The sequence below is a fragment of the Battus philenor genome, unplaced genomic scaffold, assembly GCF_028537555.1.
Source record: "Battus philenor isolate CCGP_79_NKW_IND1 unplaced genomic scaffold, ilBatPhil1.0.hap1 SCAF_4, whole genome shotgun sequence".
NCBI lineage: Eukaryota > Metazoa > Arthropoda > Insecta > Lepidoptera > Papilionidae > Battus > Battus philenor.
This window is the reverse complement of record NW_027181704.1, coordinates 7,347,525-7,366,511: the sequence shown is the minus strand read 5'-3', so window position 1 is coordinate 7,366,511 and position 18,987 is coordinate 7,347,525. Positions and strand designations below refer to the sequence as shown.

General features: G+C 31.5%; 1 protein-coding gene across 1 annotated transcript in view; it reads right to left on the bottom strand.

The window, feature by feature from the left end:
• The window catches only part of LOC137928755 (paired box protein Pax-6-like), a 47,808-nt gene that overhangs the window by 13,446 nt on the left and 15,375 nt on the right, over window positions 1-18,987 (bottom strand). The window contains exons 2-3 of the mRNA XM_068771717.1: window positions 12,528-12,722; window positions 2,091-2,231 (exon numbers count right to left, since the gene is read on the bottom strand). Coding sequence (XP_068627818.1) covers window positions 2,091-2,231; window positions 12,528-12,722 — 336 coding nt within the window. The remainder of the gene's footprint in view (window positions 1-2,090; window positions 2,232-12,527; window positions 12,723-18,987) is intronic.

The window sequence follows — 18,987 nt, the reverse complement described above, 5'->3', positions numbered from 1 at the left end:
CACGATATCCGTTGTCGGTAAGCCGGCGGCCGTTTACGATACTATTAGACCATATTCGGGGTTGCACTTCAACGGCTTTTCCTACTGACCTCCCCGAAAACTATTTGACACTAAATACATAAAGTTCATTAAACAAATAGTTAAATCCGATTACCTAACTACGTATGTGCGTATTGAGGGAAACGCTCGCAAACTAACGCCTACTACGCGAGAAATCTCATTAGTTGGTTGGACTTTGGTTTTAATTTAATTAGAAATTTGCTTCGGTGTTGTCTTGTACCTAGTTATTTTATCTTCCTCTGCATAAATACTAGAACAAATTACTAATTCCACGCAAGTGTTACTCCCTCACAAGTGGAGAATTTTTCCGCATCCAAAGTAGCAACTTTGCCGCCTATATTTTGAATAAAGAGCAAACTTTTAAAAATCGTTACATATTTTTTTATGTGACTTTAGTAAATGAGTTTATTTACTAAAGTCATAAAATGTACATAGTTATTTACTATAGCAATTTCAGTCTAATTATTATATCAATATATATTAACTCGTAAGTATAACACCAGCTTCATAGTTTAATGAACTTTTAAATTGCATAAATTCTTAAAAAAGCTTTGTTGAATTTAACAAGTACAAATTACTCAAAAACACTTTCTCTAATATTTCTCCATTTCTAGTTTTGTTCTTCTACCTCGGCTATATTATATAGCGATTACTTATGCATATGACCAGTTAGTATTGCGATTATTCCTATAATTTATAACATTACTTATAACCAAAGTTCATAAAATTTATAATTTACAGTACCATTTCTCAAAATAAGAAAAAGGCATGTACAATAAAAACTACTACAAAATTTCGAAGTCATTGTCCGAGTTTGCCATTTTATTGATTTCGTTTACGCGACTTAATTTTTTACTCAAAGTTTTTGTACGCGGGCAAAAATTTAATAGCGGGATCAGCAGCTGTTAAAGACGAGATCGCAGATATTCTCCTTTTTAAGAAACAAATTCTAAAAGTATTTGCATGCAATTTACTGCTTCGCTTTAACGAGCTTTTTCCTTATTTTTATAGAATTGATACTTTTGATTGAAATTGACGAAGAAAAGTTTACCCGTGATGGATCTTTTTGCGAGAGACTGTTTTGATGGTACAGTATCTACTTCCGGCCCAAAACGCAAGGCTTGCTGTCTTTTTATTTTCAAGACACCATAAATTGGAAAAAAACTATCGAAAAACAGAGATCAGGAGTGTTAACCTAAAATTTATAAACATGGATCTATGTACAAGTTAATTGAAATGAATAATATAATAGCTTATATGCAATTGTAAAGAGTAACCTGACATCTATAGCGCGCTACCATTTCAACCCCATAAAAATCTTATCTCCGAATGTCAAATAGCATTTGTCAATGATTAAGAAATTCCATCTAATATATTTCGTCAGTTCCCTAAATAATCAAATTTATGGCATTCTTAACTCCGCATCAGACTTTTAACGCAATAAAGTATATTGCGTTTTTCACCTCCACTACCGATGACACTAATTAATTTTCATGTCTTCGTTATTTCCTTAGATATGTATTAATTCTTACTGTTGTGAAAATACACAAAAATAATTTGTTGACTGTTTATGAAAATAAATCAAACGTTCGATCACAATTAGTATTGAATAAACTTATATTAAAATATTTAAGAGTAAATACTTCTTTAACGTACGTGCATAACTGCAAACGAACGCACAGTTGTTCATAATTATCTCGACAGTCGTGATTGCTCTTGGCGTTTGTTGTGTTCAACGGGGGAAACATTTAAGGCATAAACAAATTTTTGTCATTATATTCAAAGGTTGGTTGATTACGCAAATTTCGTTCATGATAATAAGGCTATTGGTATCGGCCGGTTTCACACCATTTTGACACGTTATTTATTGTTATATTTATGTTATTTTTGACTATATTTTCATTAAATTATACTATATTATATTATATTATATTATATTATATTATATTATATTATATTATATTATATTATATTATATTATATTATATTATATTATATTATATTATATTATATTATATTATATTTATTACCTTCTGATATGAGTCGTTCACGAATTTCCCAGGCGAATATCGTCGGATTTTCCCTTTTGTATTGTTCTATCTTTGACACAACGGCAGGAGTCGCTACTTTCGGTTTGCTTCCGCCAATAAGTCCCGGCGGTCGAAGAGTGCCTGAAATATAACCATTTATTTAATACAAACAAATTTATATTCGCTTAATTAAAATTTGGGTATTATTTATACAAATAAGAATGAAAATATTTAGGTACTGCCTTGCCATCGCTATAGATCTGTTCTACATATAGTTTCACTATTAAAAAAAACGAATTGAACAATTCATGATTATTATGTATTTATGCTTTAAATCGTAAATAATGGATATCTAATACCCTTCTTCAAGTTTAAAACAATTAGGATAGAGTTATCTTTAGTTTTAAATTACTTAATGGCTTACATCTTTGTCAATGGAATACATGTAACCAGAAATATTTAAAAAAATATCAACGACCAAAAAAGTGACACCTGCGACATTCTCGTGCACACAAAACTAAACGTTATATTCAACTTAAAATCCTTCCAGAAGATGCCACTAATTGCAACACGTTAGCAATTGATGCAATTTCATTGAGCGCCAAACGTGAGTATGCGATGGGGACTCGAAGCAATAAAACTTAAGAATACAAAAATAACCTCGTTGACCAGTCAATACTAATCACTCTAGGCTCAGAGCTCAAACTCCAATAGCATTGTTCTTACTGCTAACTGTGGCTACCGCAACATTCAAAGGGAAGGTGGACTAACAAAGGTAAAAAAATTGATAATCAGAACGACAGCATAGAATAACAATGGAACTGCAAATTAGTATTAATTACAGAAACAATGAAATCGACAAAATGAAGTCGGAGCAGCGAGAGCAGAATTTATAATTCATTTTTCTTATTTGGCTCATATAATACAAAGTTATATTTTATATCACCGTCTGTCAAACAACAGATTGATTTGTTCCATAATTATAAATAATGCTACAAAATCCGATAAAACATAACTTGAGAAGTTAAATTTTAAATAAAAATGTATGTATATATATACATACATATATATTTATAAATATAAATATATATATTTACATATATATATATATATATAAATATATATATGTATATATATATATATATACATAAATATATATATATATATATAAATAACACGTTATCTGACAAATACCATACTTTTAAAATTATATATATTCCTCACCATGATAAGGAATGTAGGACTTTTGGTAGGATGTCCACTGTTGGACATGACTTTCAACAAAGATTTCCAATGGTACAAAATAAGTTCGGTTTATTATTTGAAACATTTCAAGGCCGCCTAGCAAAATAATCTCACAGACCACTTATAGAGTTGTTAAATTAAGCTGTTTTTCTTTTCAACTTCATTGATATCCATAGCAGGCATGACAAGAATTCGGGATCTATGAATAACTTTGAGCTCAAAATTATGCGGTTATTGGTAAAGTAACCGAGCAGCTGAGTATAAAGAAGACCGCTGCAATTCCTAATTCAGTTAGATAATGGATGAGTGCGTGCCCAGGGACAATCTTACAAAAACGCATCGTGCGTTGCATTCCAGCAGTCGGGCGCGCGAAATGTTTTTGTTCAGTCCTGGAACCGATGGCCTCCATACAGATCACGCTGAATAATTCAACATTATTTATATTCTCATTTTTGTCAACGCCATCCGAGATAAATTCATAAAGGTCTTTATGTCTTGATAAAAGTAATGCTTAAGTCCGTAAATGGCGTTGGCTGCTAAAAACATCACAGGTCACATTTATCACATACTTCTGTGTCGCCCATATTTAAACATTTTTAATTTCAATGTATTATGAAGGTAACAATAACAGTATTTTTTTACCTAGCAGTAAAAAAATATTTTTTGGTGTTTACGTATATTACACACGAGATCGGTAAATAGGCATATCATTTATATTTGCAATAGCATGAGATGATATCGAAGAAATATTATATAATAGTTTAAATATTATTATTATTTCGATTTTTCAATGTTTTCAAAGAAGATTTGCCATCTATGCCCTAATAAATTTCTCGTAGAGCTTAATTTCGTATTTGTATATATTAAATAAATACTAACCACTTTCGTCGTCATCATTTCAGCCGTAAAACGTTCTCCCAGGCTCGTGATTTCTTAAAGAGATGTTATCAGAAGTGAGGAGATTTGGTAAGGTCGTTGTAAGACGTTGATGCAGGCCACTTCTGTTATGACGGGTTCACGGCCCCGCAAATAAATAACTAGACAGTTACCGAAATTTCAAAAGGATTTTGAATAATGTCTATAGATTTCATTTCTTGTTTAAATCAAGTAGTAAAATATTTTTTATCTCCGCAAATATTACATGAATTACTTCATCACATGTACAGAAAAGTTTCATCTAGTAGTTCATATATATTTGGTTAAATGAATATGTTAATTTGTATTTTAGTAAAAAAAATTAAAAAATTGAACATTTTCAAACACATTTTCAACACAAACACTAAATTATTTTAAAAATAACCATACATATTATTCAAATATTGCAAAGGACCTGACTTCAAATTAAGTTATGATTTCCAATTAGTAATCAAAATAGGTGAAGATTTACGCAGAATTGCATCAAACATTTAAGTTTATGTTAATACACCTCCGGGATTTTGAAAAAAAGCAAAATTCAGAGCAAAAACTTCTACTTTTATATTCCTTTAGAATAATATGTTATATTTTACTTTTATTGTGACCTGATATATTACGATAAATGCCCGACCTTTATGGATTTGCTTGTAGAAAATTCGTACAAAATTTCCGATTATAATTATTATAATTTTAATAAGACTATTTGGGACCTTTACGATATGCTTAGTATTCATGCTTTTCCTTTTCTATCCAGCTCCATTTGCCAACTGGCTTCATCTAGTTTTTATACATAGTCACGATGTAATCACCAAAAATCGCCTATTCAGTCACTGATTCTTACAAAGGCTTTTCATTTGCACACACAAACTTAATATAATTATGTAAAAAGTGTTTAAGTAATTATTTACGATGCAGTATAAAAGGCGATATTGCTTTTCTAGCTTGAAACGCGGCAACGCGGCTTTAGAGTTCGCAGTCTGTATTTTGCAAGAGTGATAGAAAACCGATATCGTGGTTTTGTTTGCGTCTGAACGCCAATAAGCGAACCGTACTCTCTATTTGATTGATAGGTAAATTGCGGGAGGCCGGCATACTGATCATTTTGCGATAATTAAATCGGCTAGAAACGTAATCGCATGACCAGAGCCAATTACCCGTAGTTGGCTAGGCAGGCGGATCGTGTGAGGTACTTCTGAAATTGTTATTATTTGCGTGAAACTCAAATGCTCCTGGCGCGTTCAATCCGCTACAGACAGAGTGCTCTTACACAGCTACGTGTTGAACGACTCACAATGCACGTTTTCTAATATTCATAAAATGTCTTAGTATTCACATAATAAATTTTCCAGTTATAAAAGATATTAAAAGTGTTAAAGCGTGCGGTCATCATCACACTTTTGTTGTATACTTCTTTTACTACGATAACTATAAACCTACACTATATTTAATCAAATAAAGTTTAAAAAGTATAAATTCAGTAAACATTTTAGATAGTATTAGCTGTCGGCTGCGCGCTTTACGTAAAGTAAGATAAAAAAGACTTTAAATTTTGTTTTCTAGCTGTCCAATTATCTCTCCATTGCAGGTGAAATTTTGTAAAATCCATTCTTGATTGACTACTGTTCAGTAAAAGGAATATTCCTACTATGTTTTAAGTTTCAAGTCTTGTGCTTCCAGTGGTATCGTGACGAGTCAGTACATAAGTTTAAATCACCCTATGTGTATATACATATATATGTAAATATATCTATTAAATAATAAAATTATATCTTGTCTAAATATATCTAATTCTATTATGTTGGTGCAAAACAATGTCAAACGATTAATCACACCAAAGCGGTGAAGGAAGTATGGGTCCCAAACGGCACAATACCCTAATAACGTTAAACGCCAGCCAATAAATTTCCATACAAAAGTGGTTTATGGGCGCTTAAAGTCATTATACGGTGATTCTGTACAGCAGAACAAGAACATTGTAAACGATGCAGAAAGTGTTCGACTTCGGTTGATTAAATTTGTATTAAAAAGTGACGGTTTATATTAGCCGGCGCTAACTGTAGCGGGAACTGCCTCGTCATGAAACTAATAGATCAGAATCTTAAAGGTAAAGTGGTCCTGATTTATAGAAGTTAATGCAACGCGTGTGTTAACGATGCCTGGTTCAGTGATTAATGGATTTTTTAAAAAATATAGAGCGCTGTGCTTCTGTGGAAGCGGTTTATCAATAATCAAATATTCTTTTTTATTCATTAGCATTTAGTTTCACTTACAATCACGTATCCGCTGCTGATGACAGTGCTGTTTTCCAAAAATTAATGTTATGGATATTAAAGCAAAATCAAAAATAAATTTTGTGTAACAATGTTATTTATCACGATCTTCTCTATTTATGTATTAAACTATAACTTTATTTATAGGTTCTAATTTTCATACTTGGATCTAAAACTACTCCAACTTTCAAAACGTCATTACTTTAAATGTAATTAAAAAAGTTAAGGGTTCATACCATTTTTAGTCATTCCCTTTTCGGTTCCCCGAGTCCAGTATTTTGTTAGATAAGCAATAACCCATCACAGAAGTAAATAAAAAATTATAATCAGGGTTGGGATATTTGTTTAAAGTAACTTATTTATTATATACATTCATTATCTATAACAGTAGTATAAGATAAGCCAGTAAGCTAGATTACGATAGTAAGATTAAAAAACGAAATATGGGAAATAGTATTATGACAGTGTGTAAGTGTAGGTGAATGTATGTTGAGTATATGTTTTATTAATAATTTTATTATATTGTAAACCTAAAAATTCTAAATAAAACGAAGCGAGCTTCCTATACCGATCGTTTATTGAGATTTAATTATTATTTAGTGTAGTTATGTCTTTTAATTATTTTTTATAATTAGATTGGGGGTGCATTCAATGAATTAGATGTAATAATAGATGAATTAACTAGAATAACTGTTGTCGAAATTTCCTTTTGCGAAAAAACGTGCAGGTTGTCGCCTTACTCGCACAAATAGGTGTAGTTATCCGTTACACTATCCAATTTGAAACCTGGATTTTTTTCATTACCAAGGTGCTTTTCATAATAACCAACACATAAACTTTAGGTGAATGTAAATACAAATATTTAATCTTTGCGTATAAGTTACTAATATTTCCACCTAAATTTAAAATCAAAGCATAATTTAAATGTTTCATCGATGTCTTTCTACCTTATTACCTGTCAAGCTGGAGTAGAAAATGATAGGTCTTTAAAACCGTAAAACAAAAGGCTTAATATGCTATCATTAGACGTATTCAACCATGCGACACTACTAAAAATATCGCCCAAACAACAGCGAAGGACATTATAAATTTAAAATCAACCTACGAGAATTGGAGCGGAAAAAGAAAAAATAGTCACAAGTATAGCAAGAATGTCAACCCCGGTAATTCAATTTTGATTATAGGACCAAAGCCTAAATATGGCTTCATTACCGGCCGCGGCGATCCGCGGACAATCTTCTCGAGTAGGTATCATTAGCTACCTACAAAAATTTCGTTACATCAAAATAAAATGACTGGTTTAATGTGAAATTACTCACTTCGTGGTTTTGATTTGCTTTGTACGTCTGTAAATAATTTCTTTGAGTTAGATAGGTCAATCTTTCTCAATTACGTTCAGAGCTAATAATATTTTGAAGAGTATAAATTTTAAATCGGTAAAAGAGGTATTTAAATCAGTTGACTGTACACACAATAAATGTTACAAAATATATAATGTTCATAATCATTTTCAGATTTCTCTTTTACTAATAATTAAATGGAAATATTAAGTGTGAAAAAATGGAAATATTGAGTGTGAACTTATTGGTTTTAATAAGTTTAAAAAACAACTTTATTTATTAAATTTTTAAATCAATTTTACACAAATTTGAGCTTTGTTTGTATCCATCGGTAACGTATTATTACATCCTTGTAATTTCACACTGTTCGTAAACTTGAGTCTTTTAAATTTTATTTATTCAATCTAAGTCGTATAAATATCGTAAAATTGAGGTGAAACGAAAGAACATTATAATGATTAAGCGTGCCCATTTCCACGCCGTCAACTCGCAATTTGTTTGAGCTAGATAATGACTTTTAAGCTAAGGCTATGTACCTACGTTAAATACGTAAGTGGTTGGACATGACAGCCTACGGCGCATCGTAGCCCGGCTTCCGTGGGAACTCGACACGTGACGTTACGAAATCACCATCGGCAAAAATTGATTGACATTACTAACTCACACTTATGCAACTGGTATTGTTTTTTTTTCTTTTTAACATTAGTATTCGACAATCTTATATTTTAATATAATTTTTGTACATAAGGATGTAAATTATTGTAAAATATAATAATTTAAATTATCTTAAGTAAATAAAGTCGATCGAAAATCCAATGAACTGTTAGAGATCTTAAACAACTAAGTTATTTTTCCAAAATTTCTTATGTTTTATTATATCATTATTTAATATCAAAACAATATAACTATTGTTTTCGTTTTTAAGCTAGGCCTCTAAGAATGAATATGGATATTGAATATTAATTAAAAAATAATATTTTTGATGTAAAATTAATTTAAATTTGTTATCTTGAACCTTAAGGGGTAACAGAGTCAAGGCATAAGCTAAGTAAAAAACGATGCATGAGTTAGACTTTATTTTTATGTTTGTTTTCGCGCAGGAAGGAATTAATTGAAACTCAGGACTACGAATTACACATTCAGTTGCGCAAGTGAGATCGACGTTCAAAATGATTATACGTTGAGTTACATACGCACCAGTGCTTTTGAAATCGCCTTTTCACGTTTCATGAACAAATACAAAGCGAGCATGTACATTAATTATATAACTTGTGAATCTAATTCCTTAAATTAATCGAATAAGGCCAAGTGTTTGCGACTACGTCAGACCTAATGAATGGTTTGCATGGAACGACACTATAATGGTTTAATTGAATGGAATAATTGCTATCTCCCTTTATTATTGAACTAATTATAAGACAGCGGTATTTGAATTATTCCATTTGATATTTGTATCCACTTCACAATTATTAACGAACAATATATCCTTTTCCTTCAATACCAAAGATATACATTTTGCTAACAATTATTACGCAAAATATCAAACAGTTTAAATATTCACTCAGAGTGTCTTAAAGTATGTTATCTTGATAAAGTTTTGTTTCGCAATCACTTTTAATGTAGGTAGCAATATATTTGCTATAAGTCAGAGAAGGCGTGTCAACAATAATTTTTAGATATCACAATACCTTTTGTTTGGGACAAGAAAAATAATATATGATTATTCTTTGTGTTTTGAACTATACGTAATGTATCAATTGAATTTCAGTAAAAAATCTTGAGGGCGTTAATTTCTACTCATTATTTGAATACTGTCATAAATACCTAACGTAGTATAGTATCCTAAATGTGATTTGGAACGTTGCAAATATTAATCTTTTATAAATAGTTGTGTTTAACCACTATATACAGTGCTAATAATATACATACATATACACAGTGTTAATAATTTTAACGAAAAATATTTCCCACGTGTCAAATCAAATGATGGGTGTAGTATCCTGTTACTATGATTAGTTTAAGAAAATTGGTAGCTATTCTTATTTTTCTAATTTTGTGCTAAAAGATTACTCAACTCAATTATTCGATTTGGCTACTCTTTTCACGAAATATCAACTTCATATTTTACTTATCAGCCTAACAGAAAGTGCTAATATAATAAATCAATAAAAACGAATCAACACATCTAAACTATGATATCATTAGAGATGAATAGTTTTTCTAAGACAATTAAATAGAGCTTTATATTCTATTCAATTGTAAACATTTCAGATCATATTATTTTTATAATATAAAATATATTCTATAGTATTGTAATATTTATTCACTGAGTATAAGTGTTAGAATAATTTACAGAAATGAATTCTAATCAGCATAGTTTTCACGTTAATGTGAGAGCAATTAATAGCAATAAAATAATTACGTTAATTAATGACAAACATTTGATTCAAGATAGTACCGCTGCAAGTCTTGCGTGTCGAGCGTGTTACAAATAATGCGTTTTGTAGAAACACGAGCTACTTTTTTGACTAAATAATTTGGAATTGAAGAACCCGTGTGCATTGAAAACATAAGGCAATATTGAACTTGAAATATACAGTGACAAGCAACGATTGCTGTTCAGAGTTAAAACTTAGGCATGCAACGCATTTATATCTGCTTATTTAAATAACTTTTGTTAGGAACTCACAAACTGTAAACCTTTGAATTTTGTCATACAATATATCTGTAGTAGACATATTAAACAATGTTTTTGTATAATTGATAAAGCAAATTATAAAGATTTAAAAAGAAAAGAGAAAACGTATCTGGGAAGGTCTCGTAAAGAAAAAAATGCATAAAACAAAAGTAACCTGTCAGTTTACGTATTTCGATATAGTTTAATACTAGGCTCGAAATAAACTGAATCAATAAGAAATATTTGCTCAAAAGTTTTTCATTTTGCTAAAATTCATCCTAAAACAACAAAAACCGCAACAGAATCTGCTCGGATATCACAGACAAATAAAGATAACAATCGCTTCAAAATGCAACAGCAATAATAACAAAGTACGCGGTCAAACAAACGATTACGAATGTGAGGAATCATCGATGTTGGTGCAGATAGGATTGACATCGCTCGGGATCGGAGTGAATGCTCGCGGCGGCCGGGTCCGTCCGCAGCCCAGTGGCTTATAATTAACACGCTGCAAGTTTTATGTATCGATTAAGATCTAAGCTTTCGTCAATGGGGGCTCTCGTAGCGGGCACGCCGATGGCTTATCGTTGATTAATAGCGATTGAGATTTTTGCCGCAGCTGTATAATTAGAACAAAGTTAAATGCAGCATCGAGCCACGTCGCTTTCGACAAATCACCGAGTGGTCATTGAATGCTGAGAATCTGAGGTATCGATTATAATTTGCTTCTAATAATCGGTTCTTCTTGTTCGAGAGTGGGTTGATAAGTTGAAACATGTTAAATGTGAGCATTAATCTTTGCTACTTAAAAGGAATGGTTAAAAATATTCGCAACTGTGTTATAATGTACCGACTAGTAGATCACATTTGTATTTGCACTTAATAAGATTCCATGTTTGAACATTTATATATTTTAACGTACGTTTAAAAATATTGTTATAAATATTTATTTTTGGAATGACAAATGATGGCTAGTAATAAAAATTAATTCCCCTTTAATAATAATTTTTGTCCTCTAAAATTTTAATGTGAAAAACTTTAAGGGTTTAACCAAAATGTAAAAAGTGGTAGTTTCAGTTAATTCAACACATTAACCATTTGTAACTAAAATTATATATTAATTGATTCAATTAAAGATGAATCATTTTTGATTATCTTTTATTTATACATCAACATAAGATATTAAAGGGAATTAGTTGAAATAAGCAAAATATGAATTACAAAAGGTGGTCTTGTCTCAGGCGGCAATATCTACCTGACAACCATTGGACGGATTCGGTTAATTAGAAAATATAGTGAAGACGGTCATCAAGTGATAGCAAGAATCAAAATAAGCTTTATTCATTTAATAAAATACAGCTTCTTGCAAAAGATAACTCTGTTAACTTGAAACTCAAACACCTTTCTAGATGGGCGACTAAGTAATTATTGGATAGCTTAATAGCAAACAATTATGTACTACGACGCAGTCCTTTAAAGATCAGGCATATAACGCAACACAATATTGAAACTGCCCCCTAGTCTTCTGTATAAATGAAATATGCGATAATTGCAGTGGAAACGATACCCGGTGGAAATAAGTCGATTTATCAATTAATGAATACGAACAAATTTCAAAGACTTCTCATATACATGTCCACATAAAATATACATTTCGTAAAACAAAACTCCTTTTTTAAATTTATATGAATTTACACTAATTTCGAACAAAATTTAAAAAATTTTACAAGTTTATTTCAAATAAAAAATATTGTCTAATTTTAAACAAATCATCATCATCAGCCGATAGATGTATACTACATGGCCAATATTAATTAAAATAAATTTTGATAAAATGAAGTACATTTTATTAAACATTTTATCAGGAAATTTCAATATAAAATAAAACTTTTTAATTGTGCACATGAAATTATCGAACATTACTTTATTGTTCTTCATTTTTAGAATTTTTGACGTTGCGTGTTCACTTATATCTATAATTAACTCTTACCGAGCAATTTAGTTACAGCACCTTGCTGGGATAGTACGTGGTGTGCGATGTCGTAGTGCCTCAACCCAAATCGGGATAGCTCTAACAATCTTTGCTGCGAGAGAAGGGACGACAGAGGGTGAGTGGCTGCACCGGGGTACAACGGAGTACCCGCACCTCCGCCTGCGCCGCCAGTTGACGACGGAGACACCGGTACTGCAAAGAAATTTTTTTGTTTAAACATCAAATAACTTAAAGTCGGTTACGATCTTAATTTAATTTAAGACTATATAAACATTGAACGATTTACGCCTGTGAAGCTCAGGTATTCTGCAATAAAGATGCGCGTAATATAATTTTTAAAGCGTAATATGAGAACATGATCAGTTTGTTCACCCTTACCGTGACAACCTAAAGTATGACAGTACGTTTGGTTATCCACCAGTAAGATTTATGTTTATTATTTTGCGCCTTTGTCTTTGTGCAGTTTATTAATGTTATAAAAAACAGAATAGTTAAATAGTACAGAAATTCCTCCTATGCCTGAACATATTTTGCGTTTGTAAAGTATCAAATATTACTGTAATCTACAATAAGAGTTTAACTATTTAATACAAAGCGCATCTTAAATATTTAACCGTTTACTGACATAAATGAACAACACTTGTGCTACATATAAATTGTAACAATAATTATATGCGTATTAATTGGAATACACTGCGTAGTTAGCTAACAACGTTATAGGATTACAGACGAAGCGCTCATGTCAAAGTGTATTAAATAAATAGGATATTACATTGGATTTACATAGGTTTGTGTGTACATACGATTCTTTAACGATTAACAAGTTCATTTAAAATCGGCGTGCTAGAGCAAATGCACAGAGACTGTTAATCTTAATCTACTAGTTTTGATACAATAAAAAATGAGTTTTAAGGTAGTCTGAAGTCGTCAACTGGGAACATGAAATTTATTATTTCACGTTCAGCCAGGTAATTAACATGCAACTTTTGGCGAACTACAAGGTCGAAATATGACTTAGTTAAGAATATCGGAAAACGCTGAACGCTGGCTCTTCCAACAGATTTCATTGACAATCTATGGGGAAGCCTATTTTCAGCAGTAGACGTCATACGACTGAAAATTATTTCATTACAAAAATCACAAACACAAGTTAGTGTGTAGTCAAAGCAACACATATTTCGTTCTTTTTAAATATTTATATGTAATGACAATAAAGATTTAAAAAGAAAAATAACATTTTTTTATTTAAGCAATATTTAGAAATATGTATGAACAATCAGAACACAGCGACAATTTTATTTTATTTTATTTTATCATGATTTAATATTATGAACGTGACCTCAAATTTTTCTAAGAAAATCTTGAAAACCACTACTTCTTGATGACGCTTACTTTTTTGTTTTGTTTGACTTTGAGGATAACGCTGACACCGCCGCTCAAGTCCTAGATCTCTCTATGATACAGTGTGCACACTAATAACTAAAAAATCTAAGAGGATATTTTAAGATAAAACTCATGTTACATGTGATTAACTATACACGATTTAAAAAAAACTGTTGTAGTTTGAAAGATTTTTTATTAATAGAGTTCGGTAATAAATGTCCCTACTACTAAATGAAAAATATTGTGGAAGTGATTATAAAAAACCACGTCTGAGTTTGTGGCGGCTTTTGTCAAATCAGGACGCGTTTGAAATCCTCATAGTTTTAAGTTGAAAGAATTAATCATTAAAGAGTAGCTACGTCTGTTTCTGACAAATTGGTCTTTTCTGCTTGTTTAATAATGGCAGTGTAAATTATCCTATTTAACGACGCTTAGTGGATAATAACATATGAAAAAAGTAGGCAAGATTGCAATTTGTTTTGGAATAATAAAAAAAAACTTTCGAATAGGGATGATTTAAAATATTAGTTAAAGGAGAATAATTAAAATTTAAGTTGTTATTCATAAATAGTTATTTCATTTTTAACATATTGGCGTCTTCTGGCCTTCTACGTACACTAGTGTTTACTGTAAGTGGTACTATGTAGATAATGATATAAATAAATAACTTGAGAAGAACTGATCAACCTAAACTTTACCTAATGGCTAATGGACACAACTTTCACACTTTTAAACAGGTGCGTAGGTTAATAAAAGCGACTTGAATAGCTCAAACTGAAGTGCCATCTTACATCTGGTTACAGCGCCCAGGCAAGGAATGAACCCTCCGCCTAAGTGAACTAAGTGCTTGGAAGCCTCCCAATTTTGTAAGCGTCGATGTTATGAATGGACCCCTCGAGTTTATTTAAACGCCTGTAGCGCACTATCATCGCAAACACAGAGATACAGGTCGACCCAGAAACGAGAAAAAAGGGTTTTTCATATTCTTGTATTCAAAAAAATCGTGGTTTGCTATTATTGCCAGTTTAAGTAATTTATTATAATCTTGTCGTAGTTGTTTCAGCCCATAGCTATCCACTGCAAACCTCCTCCAAAAATATTTATGGGAGTATGTACCATAATCACCATAATTAATGCACATAGTGTGAATTGTATAAGATTGTATTCCGAGAATCAAACCAGTGACCTTCAATCGCAAGTCTCAGACCTCTACCGCTGGACTGCCACTACTCACTTCATTAATACAAGTGATATTTTATAGAATATCATTATTATAATATTAAGTGAAAATGTGCCTGAAACAAAATATTTTATTAAAGAAATTTCAACAGACGAAATACAAGAAGTTGAGAATGGTAACGTTATTTTATTTCTAACTTTATATCTGTAAAAATGTTAGTACAATTACCTTTTTTATTCTCTGTACATTATGCCTCCAGGATAGCATTATGTTATGTCAAATTACTGTGTAATGGTCAATCGTGGAGGTATTTGCTCGACCAATATTTATTTCAATGGCATATGAGTAACAACTTTATTACAAGTTCAAATAATAGGGAGCCTTAAAAATTAACAACGTGGGAAATTTCACATGGTGAATTTACCACAGATGATGATTTAATACAGCGTACACTCGCTATAATATGGACATTATTCAGTAGAATTGAAATTGGTATTTAAAACTTACAACGAAACATATTAAAATTTCAAACCATTAAAATAATGCTCTCAAATACTGTTTTGTATACGCGAGTAAAAGGTTATACCAATAAAATTTTATACGCAATCCGGTCCGTTAAGACGGTTCAAAGACAAAATTAAAACATCCTCGAACATTTAAGGTGTCGCGTTCTTAACGCATATAGATATTTTTATCCCGGCAATTTGTCGTTAACTGCGACCGGATACCTTAAAGGCGATCGTAACAATACCTTCTTATGAATGCATCGTAATACTTTCAATTATAAATTAAGCTATTAACTTAATATACCATAATTTGTTTATCAGGTTAAGCATCGAAATTAATGCAAGTGGCATAACTTGCTCATAACTTAACACTTTTTATTAGCGAGTCCATACGGCGATTTCGTCAAGTAAGGTATTATTTGGTTGTACCTTTGAATTTCGAGCAAACGAATTTCGACTTAGATCCTTAGCAGTAAAATGTAGATTCGCATGGATGAGTACAATTGATCGAGCGCTCAGAAGTGACTTCAACGTATAATTTCTGGTGTAATCGTTTTAGTAATGAAAGAAAAAAAAAGTGATATTATCTGCCCACGGTCAATAAATTAACACCGTTTAGAGCAAAAATGTAGATCCTTAGTGTCGCTACTATTATAAATAAAGAGAGCACGAACATGTCGGGGTTTTAGATGGTTCGTGTCCGTGAGTGCCTGTTTTTATTTGGGTGCGTGAGCAACGCGGCCTTATTAAAATATTTCGAGTGGAAACTGGAAGGACCACTTAGTGGTGCGCGGGAGTTTCACGCCTGAGCTGATACAACATTAAGTCGACAAGATAGCTTATTTGTGCTGAGCTGAGGATTAGGGGCAATAAATCATTGATTAGAATGTATTGACTGGCGTTGACTCGGGTGCACGATCTTCTCTCTTATTTATACACCGGCCTGCTTTTAGGCTCTTATGACTTAATTTTTTTTTCTTCGATCACCTCAACTAGTAATAATGATATTCATTTAATTAACATAAGATGCAGATCGATAAATGTTTCTCGAGTTGAGAGTGAGTCATTAATTAATTATGGATTATGAACTTTAAAGGGTAGTTTTAATTAGAGATAATGAAATTTATATACTTGGAGCAATAATGAGTACAGGAATAAAAAATTCTACAGGAATGCAAATCTATGTAAATGAAGATAGATAGATAAAATTAAAACTTCACATATTTTTGCCGTCTTTGCTTTTTTAATGTAATGCTGATACTTGCGCAGTTATAAATGCATATATACAAATGCAGTGCGGCGAGGGGAGCGTACCAGGATGCATTCGGCCGAATGTTAAGCACTTTTATGCAAAAAAAAACAACGGTGTTTTAGCCGTCAGTTTTGCCGCTGTTAATGCCATCACTGGCCGGAAAATTATTGCCCTTCTTGCAAATTTTAATGTAAGATCGAAAGTGCAGTCGCGCATACACTTGTAACGTTGCGAATAACATTCAACCAAACCATTGTATGAAATTCATACGCATTATGATGATGAGTGTGGTGAATTCCCGCGTTTAAAAGTTTTAATATGTAATTTGTGCTATACGAAATATACTGTGAAATCAACTGTCGATTTTAACCAACAATCTTATATCTCTGTTTGTGTTAAATACATTTTATTTATTTTGTCTGGAAAGGAATTAGCTGCAGTAATAATTTGTCTGCAGAATCATCCGTATTGAAGACTGGCAGTTTCGCTTAACAGTCGATTACGTATTTACTTGCATTTGTAATTAATTGCCCGTTGAAAGTGTATGTGGATAGAATGAGACGAACATATCATGGCTATTTATGCATCATAATTTCAGATTAAATCACCAAATGAATAAAGACAGCTAGCCCAGTCGTAATTAACAAAAAATGACAATATGCTTTGTTCTGTTCATATACGTATGTATACTCTTTGGTCAATTGTTAACAAGAAATCAGTTTAATTAGTAATAAAGTGGCAATATTGAGCTCCGGAAACTTAATATATATGATAAAAGCAAAAAACAAAACACCTATGAAGTCATTACATGAACTTTTTCTTTTATGTGATGCTTTAAAGAGATTACAATACAGCTTATACGGAACACGTTGTAAATTTTATCTTTATAAGCTTATGATTATTGAATATTTAACCTGAATTTTGCGTTTGTTTGAAAGACTTCAATAATTCGAATTGGTTAACAAGCTGAACTTATTAAGTGTTTATTATTATACAGATTGGAAACGTACCTACTCGGCAATATAGTTTTACGTATTAATTTTATTATTTTACATCAGCGCCTTTCGTTGTCATAAAATTTTCCAACAAGCTCTCAATAAATGAACTGCGAAATTTCTACCTTAGTTGGTTATTGCGAAGTTACGGAATGTCTCTTGTGAACGATCTTTCAACGCTTAAATTTTATTACCGCTTACCCTGATTTCTTTACAACACTGATTGTAATTTGACCCCAGGTTTTTAAATTAGGTAACTATCATATATTTTTTTTCGTGCTAATAATTATATTTAACTTATGAACACAGCTTATAAGAATTTGTTTCTGTGCCAACTCAGTTAAACAGAAAAAGTATAATGAAATTATTTGGGATCAATTATTATTATTGGAGTTTCTTGCAATATATTTGTTTCAAGTAGAGTTTTAGAACGATGTGAATTTTCGTGAAGCAAAACAATTATAGTATTCGCCTGCTGATGTTATAATTTTAATCTCTTATGCATACAAATTTTCCTTTTCATAATTACGCACAGGGTTTCATTGGAAGATTTCTTTATCAAAATCAGATCACGTTTACTTCGTTTTTAAGTCCATTTTATCCCTCTTTATTACCGATTCAATCATTAATGACGAGATATGTAGGCAAACAACGAAGAAGAAGAAGAAGTAGTAACGTGCAGGCTGTAAGAAGCACAGAACATTTAGCCGCTGGAGCTTCAAGGCTATGGAATGGAAATCACGGATCTGCAGGCGCAGCTAGGGCTTTCATTCATAAGTTGACTGTCTAGTCCTTATTGGGGTGGCCGGAAGACGCTGGATCTAAGTCGCTTCCTATTGGTCTTCACGGAAATCTATAGGGGGTGCATATTTCCATCCTTGGATGTATTACAACTTAAATGATAATAGGTGATGAGTTATACCTTTTTATTTCCTACAAGAAACCCCGTTTTGTATTTTGATTTTTAACATTTAGTCTTTATTAACAAGCCAGAACAATTTCGTTCTAAAAAAATTCCACATTTCGTATTTTTAACTATTAATTGCTTATTATAGGGATCTTCTATAAATACGGGTAGTAAATAATCAATATGAATTAAGCAATTATTCAAAATAAAATCATTTTACCAAAACCACAGTAC